The sequence below is a fragment of the Ahaetulla prasina genome, chromosome 3 (genome assembly GCF_028640845.1).
Source record: "Ahaetulla prasina isolate Xishuangbanna chromosome 3, ASM2864084v1, whole genome shotgun sequence".
NCBI lineage: Eukaryota > Metazoa > Chordata > Lepidosauria > Squamata > Colubridae > Ahaetulla > Ahaetulla prasina.
Genome location: NC_080541.1, coordinates 15,250,543 through 15,266,578, shown reverse-complemented (window position 1 = coordinate 15,266,578; position 16,036 = coordinate 15,250,543). Strand labels below are relative to the sequence as shown.

The 16,036-nt window shown below is 39.9% G+C and overlaps 1 protein-coding gene across 1 annotated transcript in view; it reads right to left on the bottom strand.

Moving 5' to 3' along the window:
• The window catches only part of ASAP1 (ArfGAP with SH3 domain, ankyrin repeat and PH domain 1), a 128,762-nt gene that overhangs the window by 91,166 nt on the left and 21,560 nt on the right, over positions 1 to 16,036 (bottom strand). Inside the window, exon 3 of the mRNA XM_058178499.1 lies at positions 3,611 to 3,683. Within this exon, the coding sequence (XP_058034482.1) occupies positions 3,611 to 3,683 (73 nt within the window). The remainder of the gene's footprint in view (positions 1 to 3,610; positions 3,684 to 16,036) is intronic.

Sequence of the window (16,036 nt, the reverse complement as noted above, 5' to 3'; positions counted from 1 at the left end):
AAGACCTCCTTTCAAACTATTCTATTTTATTCTATTCTATTCTATTCTATTGCAAAACTCACTTAACAAATGTTTTGTTTAGCAACAGAAATTTTGGGCTCAATTGTTATCATAATTCAAGATCTACCTATACCAGAGTGTAACTAAAGTCCGCTCCCTGCTTCAATCATTAAGACATGGCATATTAATTTAAAAAATCATCATGCTTTAATAGCATATTAATTAAAGAAAGAAAGGAAAGCAGTAATGTCCAACAAATGAATTACGAATGAAATTGGAAAAACAAGCAAAAAGAAAAGAACGTTTCCTAAAACAAAACATAAGCTTTCAACATTGAGTCAGTAACAAATTATTCACTGAAGAGTTTTGGTTTCCTTGACTATGGTTGAGCAACCAAGGGCACGGCATAAATAACAGCTATGAATCACAGCAAACAAACTAAAGGGTAATTAAAAATCTCTTTTCTGCTCTGTCACCATCCTACAAAAGCTGTATTCGACATGATACTCAAGTATTTCTTAATATTAGTATTGGATATATTAATAGTGCTAAATAAGTGCATCACAGCCATGAAATACTAGAGAAAAGACAAGAACCTAAAGAAGAAATATTTTAGTGGTCCAATCCTGTGGCAATATATTTTGTCGTGTGTGTGTCTGTCTGTCTGTCTGTCTCTCTGTGTGTTTGTGTGTGTATATATGTGTGTGTGTGTGTTTTGCAGATAAAGAAATAAAGGGAGACTAGTATAGATCTATTTCAAGCTATTTAGCTCTCATCAGCTAATCATACCCTTACTTGGATTCGAACTTGGGCAGCCTGCATATTAGGCAGTTGTATTAACCTCTGAGCCACAAGTTCTCTTCCCTTTATTGGGCAGATCAGGTGCTTCAACAGAAAAACACTTTATATATATAAAACACTTTATATATATAAAACACTTTATGTATGCGCACACACACACACACGTATACATACAATATTTTTCGGAGTATAAGACGCACATTAGCTTTAGAGGAGGAAAAAAAAATGCCTTTACCACCAAGGCTCAATTGCCGCCCCAGCCGTTTGCAACCATGGCCCAAACACCGCCGACCGCTGTGAATGGGCAGCGGCGATAGTCGGCGGCGATCCCCACCGCCTAAACAGCTGATAGGCACTGCACCACTGCATCACTGTATAAGATGCACAGATATTTCCATCCACCTGAGTGGGGTGGGGGGGTGAAGTGCGTCATATAGTCCGAAAAATACAGTAATTGTCTGTCTGTTAATAAATATACATGCTGCCCATTTACCAGAAAACAATTCTGAATGGCATGTATACAGGTAGTCCTTGACTTGCAACTGTTCGCTTAGTGACAGTTAAACCTAATATCAAGGTTATGATCACTACACATACCCCTGCAGTTACATGACGACATTTTGGAAACTTGGCAACTGGTCTACTTGTACAACTATTTGCAGTCTCCTGCAGTCACACGACTGTGATTTTTTTTATGTTTCTTTTTTTTTAATTAATATTTTTATTGCGTTTTTACAAATGAATAAATCTTACTCATTTTATGCAGAATGGCGACCATTTACATACCATAACATTCCAATTCAAATACACTCTATACATTTTTAACCATACAATTTAATTCTACTTCTGTTTTGTCTATTTCTTTTCTTCTTTTTTTTTCTGTTCAAAATCCAATTATACCACTTCTCCCACATTGCATAGTATTCCGAATCTATTTGTCCTTTCAGTTCAATTGTTAATTTATCTGTTTCAGCACAATCAAATACTTTTTGAATTACTAAACCTTCGGAAGGTATGTTTGTATTTCTCCAACACTGCGCGAAAGCTAACTGTGATTTTTGATAGGGTTTTTCACTTGCATCACTTAACTAATGTTTCATTTAGCAACAGAAATTTTGGGGTCAATTGTGGTCATAAGTCGAGGACTTCCTTTATTAGATTTATTTTATTTGGCAGAACCCTTTGCTCTCTTGAGACTAAATCTGGATAGGAAATAACAAATCAGTTAATTATATCTTTCCGTAAGTCAATTTTCAAGGCCCGGTTACCACTATTCCAGCATTTAAGGTGTCAGACTGAAAACAACTCTCAGATTTGTCTTTTTCACATATGAAAAATGCAAGCACGTTTCTTTCTTAATGCAGGGAAGAGAGATTAAAAATTAATGATGAATGCAAACAACGCTGCAGAATTACCACTGTGCTGAATGTCACACTTATTACCTTTAGCGCTAAAAGCAGGTGTTATTCTAGGAAAACTGTTAATATTCGCCAGTAAGGTTTATTAGCGCATGCATATAAAATCATTCAGCTACTACCTGGATGATGATTGATAGAGCTGTTGAGGAATGTTATGGAGCCTTTGGTTGTCATTTTATTACCTTTTGAGCAGTGGTGGGATTTAAATAATTTAACAAATGGTTCTCTGCCCTAATGACCGGCTGGGGTGGGTGTGGCCATGGTGGGCGTGGCCAGGGGGTGTGACAGGATCAAAAGCGGGCCGCGGTGGAGCATCGCACCCCCTGCACCCCGTTTTGGGCCTAGTAAGCCTCCCTGCAGCCTCCTCAGAGCAAAAACGGGGTGCAGGGGGGCACACTGCAGTCCCTGCAGCCCGTTTTGGCCTAGTAGGCCTCCCTGCAACCTCCTGGGAGCAAAAACGGGGTGCGGGGGCACTTCTGGAAGGGGAGGGGAGGGGAGGGCCCAGCCAGCAATTTAACAACCGGTTTGGCCAAAGTGGTGCAAACTGGTTGAATCCCATCACTGCTTTTGAATGTTGTTGTGAGCCACCCAGAGTTGTGTGGAGTAAGAAGAGCATTCCATATAAATATTTTAAATAAATATGGGCTGGCAAGTGGAAATAAAAGGAAGCCTTCTCAAATACTGGTTCTCTTGGTTTTAATCAGTACGCTAAATATATGTATTCAAAAATGCATTTTGAAGCAAAAATATATATTGAAAGACCACCATAACTATTCCGAAGGTGGGGTTTTTTTTGTTTTGTTTTTTTACATTTATATCCTGCCCTTCTCCGAAGACTCAGGGCGGCTTACATTGTGTAAGGCAATAGTTTAGGAGTATTTTTTTAAAAAAATATACTGATAATACAAAGAACTATACAGAGGTAGTCCTTGACTTATGACTACAATTGAGCCCAAAATTTGTTACTAAGAGAGACATTTGTTAAGTGAATTTTGCCCCATTTTACAACCTTTCTTAGGTTGTTCAGTGAATCACTGCCGTTGCTAAGTTAGTAACGTGGTTGTTAAGTGAACTTTTTCGTTTTCTTGCTTAGTAGAGACAGATATAACGATAGAGACACTTAAAAGGTTCTGAACCCTTAAATAATCCCTAGGAATATAAACAAAAGGATATAAACTGGGAAAAAAAATTACATTTTAAAAAATGTTTAAAGTTACTTTCTTTAGTCTGCTTCATCTCTTGTAAAAATATTATAATAAAAATCTGTATTTTTCCCACTCCATTATATTTTGAAATTCTCCCTAATCCTTATGGTTCAAAACAATTTATTTCAAATGTATTTATTATTTGTTAACACGCAGTAAATAGTAATATAGAGAAATTAAGCTTACCTTGTCCAGAATTATATATTGCTTTTACAGATTTTTTCACTTTTTGTAGTGCAGTTCTGTCCTGATCTAAAGCCTAGAAGGAAAAAGAAGAAAAGGAAAGAAAGTCAAGTCAGGGAAAAGGAACTCAATTGTATACAGGTAGTCCTCCACTTACGACCACAATGGAAGCTAAAATTTCTGTTGCTAAACGAGACAATTGTTAAGAGAATTTTGCCCCATGTTGCAAGCTGAGAGAACACCACAGACCAGCTCATTTCAATCCTGAGCTACGAATATTCTACTTTAGTTACCTGCATGCAGCTGACTATATTATGTATTTCTGTCTACGAATAAATGCTGTTTTCATTACTTTAGTTTGTTTTGTTTTTTCCTTTTTAAAACTTCCCGATTGTTTATTTTGCCGTTTGTTTTTGTACTCAATTAATAAAAGCCAAAGCAATGATAGTGAAAGGCAGTCTGAATAAAAGCTCATAGCGCTGAACGCTTCAGACAATTAAGATGGGGGTTTCATTTTTGTTTCAAGCGTACTAAATTATTAATACCACGTTCATTAGGTGAACAATTATGTGAGAAAGCAAGCCTTCTAAATGGAAAGTATTCCTCTGAAATGTATTTTACGATTGCTTAAAAGAGAGAATTTACATTTTTGTAAAAAAGAACATCAAATCAAAATAATTATCAATATACTAAAGAATAAGCTTCATTTCCCTGCAAGATTATTCCCTTTAATTAGTTCTACAAATGAAATACAGCATCTGGTCTGCAAGATTTAGTGATAAGATAGATAGCCTTTCACTGCGAGGACCTCAAATAATCCAGCTCTAATCAACAATTCACAAATGTTACCATCTGTTTGGTCTCTAGCATGCTGTTATCTAAGATAAAGAATATTTTCAGTGCATTCTCCAATAATTAAAATAAGAGACCGTTGGTTAATTATCTTTAACCAGTAAGGTTAAAACATTTTATAATCGCATTTTATACCTGCAAATATTATGGTAAACTCAGCCACTACAAAATAAGTTAACCAAGTTCAATAACCTGGCTTAATAACTAGCTTATATTTGCCCAGAAAATCAAGGACAAAATACACATTGTAATGAAAACTACCAAAACATATTTTGCAAAGTAATATTTCCACGGTCCAGTTACTTTAATTTTCTTTTAATTAACAATGCTAAGGAAGAACTTTTCAAGTTAGGTTTACAAATTAGACTTATGTTAGGTTTCAGTAAAAATAATGAAGGAGGCGGGCTATCTTGAAAAAAACAACAAAGAGTTGTGATTTGAGGGATCCAATCTAGGTCGATCACCGGGAGCAGAGGTTTTGTGTTCTGAGCTTTTGGACTGGTGCTGGAGCCCATCCTCAGGGAACTTCTCTTTAGTACAGGGGTCTGCAAACTTGGCTCTTTTAAGACTTGTGGACTTCAACTCCCAGAGTCCCTCAGCCAGCAAAGCTGGCTGAGGAACTCTGGGAGTTGAAGTCCACAAGTCTTAAAAGAGCCAAGTTTGCAGACCCCTGCTCTAGTAGAATGTGCTAGAGCAGTGGTTCCCAACCAGTGTGCCGCGGCACTAAGGGGTGCCGTGAGATCTTTTGAGGGTGCCGGGAACTTTTGAGCTACGGAGATTTTAAATATCTATTTCCTTATAAGGGTGCCGGGAACTTTTGAAAGGCTTTCCAAGGGTGCCTCAAACAAGAAAAGGTTGTGCCTCAAACAAGAAAAGGTTGGGAACCACTGTGCTAGAGAGATTGGGTCCTGCAAATTTATTCTGGGACACGTATATTCACCTTCATTTGTGAATTGAGATATTGTTGGTATTTGCAGCATCAACGTCTCAAGTTAAAGTTAAAAAAAGAATCTTGAAAGTCCATGTTATTGTCTCCCACCCAACTCCCAAAAAAATCCTACGTGTCCTCATGGTAACATGATGGTAACAGCTCTTGGTAACAGCTTGAACGCTCGATGTTGATCTATCACCCTTCAACACCCTTAACTGATTCCTTTTCTACATTTCAAAGACTTCCTTTACCATGGACTTTCACTGACTTGCTATTCAAAACTAATTGGTTATTTTCTTCTCTCTAGAACCGGGATGGCGAACCTGTGGCACGCAGCACCCTCTCTGTGGGCACACCAGCCATCGTCCCATTTATAGTAGTAATGTGTCAGCGTTCCAGAAAACCCTCCATGCAGAAAAGACTCCGAGGCAAACATCTTTCAAAGTTCTTTTACTAGCGTAGGTAATCTGGCACAGTTGGTGGAAATCCGAATATGGGGATCCGGGTTCGTCCCTCAGTAATACAAACTCCAAAATCCCCACCCTCATGATACCTCTGCCGATCACATGCTCCAATCTTCAACCGTCCCATCTCGAGACATCACTCCGGCCACTCCTTCTCCAGATGCGAGCTCAGCCTGACCTTGACCGGCGGGAAGAATGTTGTTGTCTAATAATCCCTTGTACTACCACCCCCCTCCTCTACTTTCCCACACAGGAGAAAGTGGCAGCGTGTGGAAGCCGTCGGCCTAGTATGGATTCCAAAGCTGACGGGCGTCCCCCCCTCCCCCCGCAGAAGAAAACACACCCTGGAAAACAAAACAGACGAAAATGCAAAATAAGGGGTTAACGCCCAGTACGCACTCTCCTAACCCCCTCTCCCCGTTCCTGGAGGACCCTTAGGTTTCTCTAGTCAAGCAATTTCATGATAAATTCCCTGACTAGAGCATCAGCATTTACATCCCAACTTTTCACCCAAGTAGTGTAGCCTTTATTGTCATCGTACATCATGTATACAACAAAACTGGTTTTAACCTCACTGGTGCACTCCATGACAAAAAATACAAACAACATAAATAGTATAAAGAATAATCCCTATGCAAGTAATTAGGGGGAAAAAGAAAAAGAAAAAATAGTCATACGTTTCCACGTGTGTGTGGAGTGATTATGGTTGGGTTTAAGAGTCTGACAGCCCAAGGATAGAAACTATTTTTAAACCTATTTGTTCGGCTGGCTACGCTTCGATGTCTTCTGCCTGATGGTAAAAGTGCGAAGAGACACTGACCAGGATGTGACCATCTCTGAGTATCTTCCTTAGTCTGCTAAAGCAGCGAGACCTGGCGATGTCATCCAGTGGTGTTAGAGGGCAACCAATGGTTTCTTGTGCCGAATTGATCACTCTCTGTAGTGCCTTCCTGTCCGCAGCAGTTAAACCACCGTACCATACTGTAATGCAGTATGTGAGAACACTTTCTATCATGGACCGACAGAAAGAGGTCATCAGCCGTTGTTCCACCTGATTTTTTCGCAGGACTCTAAGGAAATGATGTCTCTGTTGAGCCTTGCCAATCACCAGGGACGTGTTGTTTCTCCAGGTGAGATTTTTTTTATTTATTTATTTATTTATTTATTTATTTATTTATTTATTTATTTATTTATTTATTATTTCAATTTCTATACCGCCCTTCTCCCGAAGGACTCAGGGCGGTTTACAGCCAACTAAGAACAACAAATATAAAAATTAAAAACAAATTTAAAAGATTAATTTAAATAGGCTGAAAATTCTAAAAACTATTAAAAAACCCCATTAAAAAACTATTAGGCCAATCCTGCACGATGAAATAAAAGAGTCTTCAACTCACGCCGGAAGGCCCGGAGGTCAGGGAGTTGGCGTATCCCTGGGGGTAGCTCGTTCCAGAGGGCTGGAGCCCCACAGAGAAGGCCCTCCCCCTGGGGGTCACCAGTCAACATTGTCTGGCCGACGGCACCCTGAGGAGACCCTCTCTGTGGGAGCGCACTGTCGATGGGAGGCCACTGGTAGCAGCAGGCGGTCCCGTAAGTAACCCGATCCTAAGCCATGGAGCGCTTTAAAGGTGATAACCAACACCTTGAATTGCACCCGGAAGGCAACCGGATGCCAGTGCAGCCTGCGCAGGATAGGTGTTATATGGGAGCTTCGAGCCGCTCCCTCAATCACCCGCGTGGCCACATTCTGGACCAGTTGAAGCCTCCGGATACTCTTCAAGGGGAGCCCCATGTAGAGAGCGTTGCAGTAATCCAGGCGGGAAGTGACGAGGGCGTGAGTGACTGTGCATAGGGAATGACTTGACTAATAACCACTCCCAATAATTTAAAAGAGGAAACCCTCTCCACACAACCCCCCTCAATATACAGTGGGGCAGGTTCCTCTCTGTGCTTTTGGGAATCTAGCACCATCTCCTTTGTCTTACTAGTATTTAGAGGTAAGTTGTTCAGCTCTGCCATGCACGTGTGCGTGCCACCTGCCAGTCAGCTGGTCGGGTCTTTGCCACACTTGCGGTGGGGTGGGGGGGGGTGCGAGGGGGGGCACGTATGCATGCGTGGGAGGTGAGGGTGCATGTGGGGTGCATGCACATGCGTGGGGGGCTTGGTGCATGTGGGGGGGGGTCTGTGTGTGCATGAACAGGGGCGGAATGTGGGGGGGGCGCATGCCCAGGGCACATGCGCAGGGGGTACTTGCACATTGCATTTTGGGGGTTCGGGTGCACATACGCATGCATTTTGGGCACTCAAGTCAAGAAAAGATTAGCCATCACTGTTCTAAAACAACTCTCTCTACTTTAACCTATGTTGAATTCTTTCTCAATGATTATCGAAACAAACACAAATTAGAGTTGCAAATTCAAAAGAGTGATGGGAACAACGATTAGAAATTATTTCTTCTTTCTAACCCATAGTGAAGATTATTCATTTCGGCCGAAGAAATTAAAAATAGATTACTAGGTAGTTCTGAATTAGTAGTGTAGTTAGTATGTAATTCTCTTCTATAGGTATCAGCACAAAGTTTTCTTGCATTCCTGTCAATAGCTCTGCATTTCTTGCCATCCAATATTGTGTAATCCTCCAAAAATAGTTTGAGTAACATGTCACTACTTCCAAAGAACAAGTTACAAGTATTAAAAATAAGCACAAAATCCAAAATCGTGTTGAAAAAAAATATATATATACAGCACAATTGCAAAAGTAACCCCTTCTCCAGAGTCATTGTGATTGGTTTTAGGATTTTTTGAAGTATGGAATTGCAACCTAAAAAAAAGCATGCAGTTCAACCTAAGGAATATTTGCATGGAAATGTATAGAGAGTTTTCTGCTTCTCCAAGCTTCTTCAATGTGAATATTGTGGTCCTTCAGATGTCACCAATGTTCCCTCAATATTGAACGTGTTCCTGAACTTCAAAACTGAATTCTCTAGGCCTGTGTTTCTCAACCTCAGCCATTTTAATATGTGTGGACTACAACTCCCAGAATTCCCGATACCAAAGCTATCTAGGGAATTCTGGGAGTTGAAGTCCACACATCTTAAAATGGCTGAGGTTGAGAAATATTGCTCTAGGGACTATAGGAGAACTGAGGACATGAGAGTTCAAGTAGAAATATGTTTATTACTTTCTGAATCCAACAGTTCTTTCTGAGATGTATTTACTTCATAAAATATTAATTTTCATTCCTAAAAATGGAAGCATAAGCATAAACATTCACAGAATTGCCCAGAAAGAAATTTAGACAAACTGGAATGTACCCCTTGATTAAACTCAAAAAATATAAGGGATTTCTCCACAATAAAATATATTTCTTAAAACACACATTGGCCACCGAAGGACTTTACTGCAAAGGTCTCCAACCTTGTCAACTTTAAGACTTGTGGACTTCAACTCCTAGAATTCCTCAGCCAGCAAAGCTTTGCTGGCTGAGGAATTCTAGGAGTTGAAGTCCACAAGTCTTAAAGTTGACAAGGTTGGGGACCCCTGCTATAATGTACAGGTAGTCTTCAACTAACGACCACAATTGAGCTCTAAAATTTTTGTGGCTAAGTGACACTTTTGTTAAGTGAGTTTTGCCCCCATTTTATGATCGTTCTTGCTACGGTTGTTAAATGAATCACTGCAGTTGTTAAGTTGTGAGAAGGTCTCAAAAGGTGATCAAGTGACTCCGGGACATTGCAACTGTCATCAGTCATCAACATCAGTTGCCATAGTCGTTAAGTCGAGCCTACCTAAACTAGATAACTTTTCATATTTATATGATAAACGTTTTCTTCTCCTGAATTGTAGAGAACATAGGTTTCTTACAGCAACTGTCACCACGGATAATTAATTCAAAAACCGACTTTCTAAAAGTCATATAAATTTAAAGCCAGCTGATACAGTTTGAAAAAAAAAATCCATGTAACACTAAGTACACTAAGGCAGTTAAGCAGCAAATTGCTCATCCTACAGGTATTTGTTGAGAAAAGTCTTCTTCGTTAGATTGTAATTATCTTTAACAACCTATTCATTAGGAGTAAAATGGATTAAAACTCTTCTACAATTTCCTGAAATTGAGTAAAGACATACCAAGTCATGAGGGCATGACTCATTCCAATTTTCTGTACCACTATTTACATTAAGTAGTCAAAAATCAGAAAGAATCTGATTTTAAAATCACCAAATGTGATTTAAAAGGCAGAAGATTTTGTGAGCTGCAGTTCATAAATAATAAAATCTGCTCGCTTGAAAACATGTCACAAAACACCTTCTGATGTTTTGCTGCCATGCAGTAGCATAGCTCTCCTCCTACATTCACTCAGGTATTCCTCGAATTACGATCGGTTGCTTAGTGAGCATCTGAATTTCTGACGGACCTACTTTGGGGCTATATACAACTTAAATTTGGAGTTCCAATGGTCCCCCACCTCTTCACAGTCACCTGACCGCACAACCCAGCTGCATTTACAGCTGTTTGCAGCATCCCATAATCACATGACTGCATTTTACAATAGTTTTACTGAAAACCGGCATTTACTTCTGGTTTTCAGCAACACTGCATTCATAGCGAGTCACTGGTTCACTTAAGAATTGCAGCTTTTGCTTAACAACCATCATAAAGGATTTTTGTAAAACCAGGTTGATCGAGTTTTATAACCGATATGAGTTATGCCCATAATGGTCAGGGCTCCGTAACAGTTGAAATTCTAGGACTAATTATAATTAGTATCAATGTTTAGTTGCCCTGGTTTACAAATGCCCCTGCTCAATCTGGTATAGGTAGACCTTAACTTACCACCACAATTGAGCCCAAAATTTCTGTTGTTAAGTGAAACAGTTGTTAAGTAGGTTTCGCTCCATTTTATGACTTTTCTTGCCACAGTTTTTAAGAGTGAATCACTGCAATTTTTAAGTTAGGTTGCAGGAATTGGGTATGTCTATTTTAATAAAAAGGACTATGGATGACATGATAGCAGTGGTCCAATATCTCTGGGGCTGCCACAAAGAACATAGAGTCCAGCTATTCTCCAAAGCACCTGAGGGTAGAACAAGAAGCAATGGGTGGAAACTAATCAAGGAGAGAAGCAACCTAGAACTAAGGAGAAATTTCTTGACAGTTAGAACAGTGAAATAGCTTGCCTCCAGAAGTTGTGAGTGCTCCATCACTAAAGATTTTTAAGAATAGATTGGACAACCATTTGTCTGTAATGGAATAGGGCAGTGATGGCTAACCTTTTTGCCATCACGTGCCAAATGTGGGTGGAGGGACCACACTCGTGCATGCCTACACCCGTAATTCTATGCGCCCCAGCCCCGTGCATGAACGCACGACCCCCCGCCCACTCCCCCCGCTCCTGGCACGTGAAGGCCCGTTTTTCTCTCTCCCTAGGCTCAAGAGCCTTTCTAGGAGTCTAGGGAGGGCAAAAGTTCCAGAGGATGAAACTGCCCATTTGCCAACTTCCGGTGGGACTGTAAGCCTCGTTTTTCGCTGTCCCCAGGCTTCACAGCCTTTCTAGGAATCTGGGGAGGGTGAAAACAGCCTTCCCCACCCCACCCCCTGGAGGCCGAAAATGACCTGTTTGCCAACTTCTGGTCCCACCAGAAGTTGACAAATGGGCTGTTTCTGGCCTCCGGAGGGCCTCCAGAGGGGTGGGGAAGGCCGTTTTCACCCTCCCCAGACTCCTAGAAAGGCTCTGGAGCCTGAGGACAGCGATCCCCACCATCCCCTGATGCCATCTGGAGGCAGAAAACAGCCTGTTTCCCTACTTCTGATGGGCCCAGAAGGCCCAAAAATCAGCTGGCCGGTGCGCATCAGCTCATGTGCCCACCGATATGGCTACACGTGCCACCTGTGGCACGGGTGCCATAGATTCACCATCAGGGGTATAGGGTTTCCTGTTTGAGCAGGGGATTGGCCTAGAAGACCTCCAAGGTCCCTTCCAATTCTGTTATTCTGTTATTCTATTCTGTTATTATTAACACTGTTGTTAAGTCTGTGGCTCAGACTGCTAAGACAGTCTGTTATTAACACAGCTGCTTGCAATTACTGCAGGTTCTAGTCCCACCAGGCCCAAGGTTGACTCAGCCCTCCATCCTTTATAAGGTAGGTAAAATGAGGACCCGGATTGTTGGGGGCAATAAGTTGACTTTGTATATAAATATACAAATAGGATGAAGACTATTGCTAACATAGTGTAAGCCGCCCTGAGTCTTCGGAGAAGGGCGGGATATAAATGCAAATACAAAAAAAAAAAAAGTGAATCAGGCTTCCCCATTGACTTTGCTTGTGAGAACAACTCAAAAGGTGATCACAGGATCCTGGGACAACCACAACAGTGATTCAGTGGTTCATAAATAGGAACCAGTTGCGATCACCAGATTCCAGGATAATACTAGAGTGGTTCAGTGGTTCAAAAATATTTTTTTGCCAAATATCCAAATTTTGAACCTGTGACCACGGGGATGAAATGGTTGTAAAAAACAGTCATAAGTCACTTTTTTCAATGTCATCACTAAATGAATTGTTGTAAGTTGAGGAGTACCTACACTCAAACTACTTGTAGTTATGCACCTACATGATGCTGTATAACAATTCAATGACTAATAACAGGAAGGTCTATCTTATCTGCTTCATGAAAAAAACAAAAACAAACCAGAAGCTGAACATACCCAATACATAAATATGCAATCAAAAATGCTGTAAAATTGTTTGTGATTCATAAAGAAGTTGTAAGGTCAACCCTTCATAGCATCAAAGGGAAAAAATGCACACATATCAATTCAGATACTCAACTCCAAAAGCACGCATATGTGTCACTGTTCAGTTCTGGAAAGACTTTGGTTGCAAAGTCATTCCTATTACTGTAAATGCTAACAACTCCAAGTTTAAACTGTTGTTGGCAAAGAAAACAACTGAAGCTGAAAAAGATTTGAGAGTAAAGATAATGGCTGACAGATTACACCAAATCTCAGACTTGTCCTATTAACTTTATTACCTGTGCTGTTATAATCGTATCTAAACCATTCTTTAAAACAATCTTTTTTTTTAATTTAATCATCTGTGGTGGTAGCAAGATCATGAATCAAATCTACTTAGCTCTGATAAGGCTCAAACAATAACTGCTATTGTCTTTATACTTTGGGAAAATGCAGCATCATATAAATGGCTATATTTGCACAACATGTTTAAACAGACCAGATAAATACTTAGCTAAGCTTGATTAACTTTAAGGTGGGTTAAGGTCTTTTTGGTATAGTAGAGAGCGAATAGAGCATAATCAGCAACTTATATAGTTCATAAATTCAAAAAATAATTTGTTCAAATTCAGCAAATTGCACAATCTATGTGTAGACCAGAAGAGAACCCAAAGGGATGGGATGGGATGGGATGGGATGGACTAGACTAGGACTAGAACAGAATATTGGCCATGTGTGATAGACATACAAGGACTTTGTCTCCAGTGCATAAGCTCTCAGGGTACATGCAAAACAACAAAATAATAATAATCACAATAACAAAGTAACAATGATCATAATAATGATACAATAAGAGATGGTAGTGAAATGAGAAGGATTATAGTAATACAATTACTATAAAAGTAAAACAGCCATACTACATGGGTAAATAAAGATAAGACAGTATTATGGGACAGTTATGCTGTTTAACTGGAGTTACTGGACTCACTGGAGAAGAGCCTAATGCTGGGAAAGATTGAGGGCAAAAGAAGAAGGGGATGACAGAGAATGAGGTGTCTGGATGGGGTCACTGAAGCAGTCGGCATGAGCTTAAATGGACTCCAGGGGATGGTAGAGGACAGGAAAGCCTTGGAGAACATTGTCCATGGGGTTGCGATGGGTCGGACACAACTTCACGACTAACAACAAATGTTGCTTAACCTCAGTTAAATGTGTGCACAGAATGCAATCTTAGTAGCTTTATAGAGGTACTAAAAATACAAACTGGAAATAAAATCTGTATTCCCTGCTTCCAGCAGACCTCCATTTAAATTGATTATAAGGGATAAGTACTTATGTCCCAAAGCATGGCTTATCGAACAAAAGAAAAAAACTAACGAGTGCTATGATTCTAAAAGATGTTAAGTTAAGGATATAATCGCTCTCGAAGGTATTTGAAAACCTGAACCTACTTTTCTAATTGCCCAACTATCCCACTCTTTCCTTGATCACTAGTAACCATAGAAGACATAACACTAATTAGGATTTTCCCAAACATAGAAAGCTTTTTGCAAATCACATAAAACCAATGATGTGGCACAAAATGAAGATATTTTGGTCAGAGATAATAGAATAACAGAGTCAGAAGGACCTTGGAGATTTTCTAATACAACCCCCCTGCTCAAGCAGGAGTCCTATACCAATCCAGACAAATGGCTGTCCAATTTTTTCTTTAAAACTTCCAGTGATGGAGCATTCACAATGTTGCCTCTGAAGGCAACCCATTCCACTGGTTAGTTGTTCTCAGTATCAGGAAATGCCCTCCTTAGTTCTAGGTTGCTTCTCTAGGTTAGTTTTCATCCACTGCTTCCTTGTTTTGCCTTCAAGTGCTCCGGAAAATAGGTTCACCTCCCTTTTTTGGGGGGGGAAGCCCCTCAAATATTGGAACGCTGATATCATGTTGCCCCTAAGTTCTTACAGTCATACTGTCTACTTGGTTGACTCTAAAATGCGTCACCACATCTCTTTCCAGACTGTTTATGAACTTGGAGAATTGTCAACCATGTTTTGTATCCATCATGACGCTTTTTTTTAAAAAAAAAAACAACAATTCTTGTATACAGTGACAGCTAAAACATTACTCACACTGAAGAACAGTTTCATCTGCTATTTTCATACTAATATTAGATGGGTAGATTTCTGCTCACCTAAGGGGACTGCTCATTGCTCTTCTCCCTGCTGGCGTGCAAATGCATGCGCACACAAACATTAAGTGGGCAGATTGTGTTCTGTTAGCAGATGGAAACCACTGGAAATGACTTATGTTCATTTATATCTATGAGTAGCAATAAGCTTTGAGGAAAAAACTACAGCAGATAAAAATGCAAAAACATGGAAAGCAGAGTTTAAACAGCATCACCACAAAGCGTGAGAGAGCAGTAACTGTTGTCTAGAACTACTGGACTACTTAAAAAGAAAAATTTGCCAAATTTGCTGGTTTTCCTGGCTAAGGTGGGTATAGAACTCACAGTCGCCTAGTGATGGGCACAAGGTGCTCTGACTAGTTTTCATGGCTAAAGTGGGATTAGAACGCACAGCCTCCTGGTGATTAGCCAAAGTCACCCAGCTGGCTTTCATGCCTAAAATGGGACTAGAACCAGTTTCCTGGTTTCCAGGCCAGTACCTTCACCACTGCAACAAACTTGCTCTCAGTTTTCTGGTTTGACAGTTTGCAAAAATATGCAGCCTACATTGTGTAAAAAACGGTTGCACAACATAAATTTCATATGCACACAAAATATCAATAACAATCCCTACCTGAAAGGTATAGCAAAAACAGATTTCCTGTAAGGATTTATCTTAAAATGGTGTCTTCACTGATAACATAATTAGTCAGAGGTAAGAGAATTTTAGCTTATGGATTAATTGCTGTAAGATGTGGGAGGAACAGGTTGAAATCTTGGATACTTCAAAAGTCTGTTTCTTTTGTTCTTCTATTTTTGAAGATCAACATTCCACCTACCTTAAGATACATATTTGCCAGTTACTTAAAAATACACATAAGGCCAATCTGCAATGTTCAGATTGCAGGAATATGACCAGCTTGTTCAGGCTAAGGATTTTTTTAAATATTAAGGTTGGACAAATGATTTTAAAAAAGAGAAATTACCATCTGCTAATAACCAAAACGAACATGTAGCAGAGTCTTTCTCAGTCTTGGTAACCTTAAGATGTGTGGACTTCAATTCCCAGAATTCCCAAGCTAGCATGGCTGACTATGGAATTTTGGGAGTTGATGTCCGTTATGCCTAACAAATTGAGAGTTGAAGTCCATATATCTGACCAAGGTTGAGAACACTGATTTAAGGAATCATCAACATCAAGAGAGAAATAATTATAATTCTAAAAACTATACATGTTTAGATATATAGATCTGAAGTCTATTCAATGGGTCCTTTGTGTTCAATTG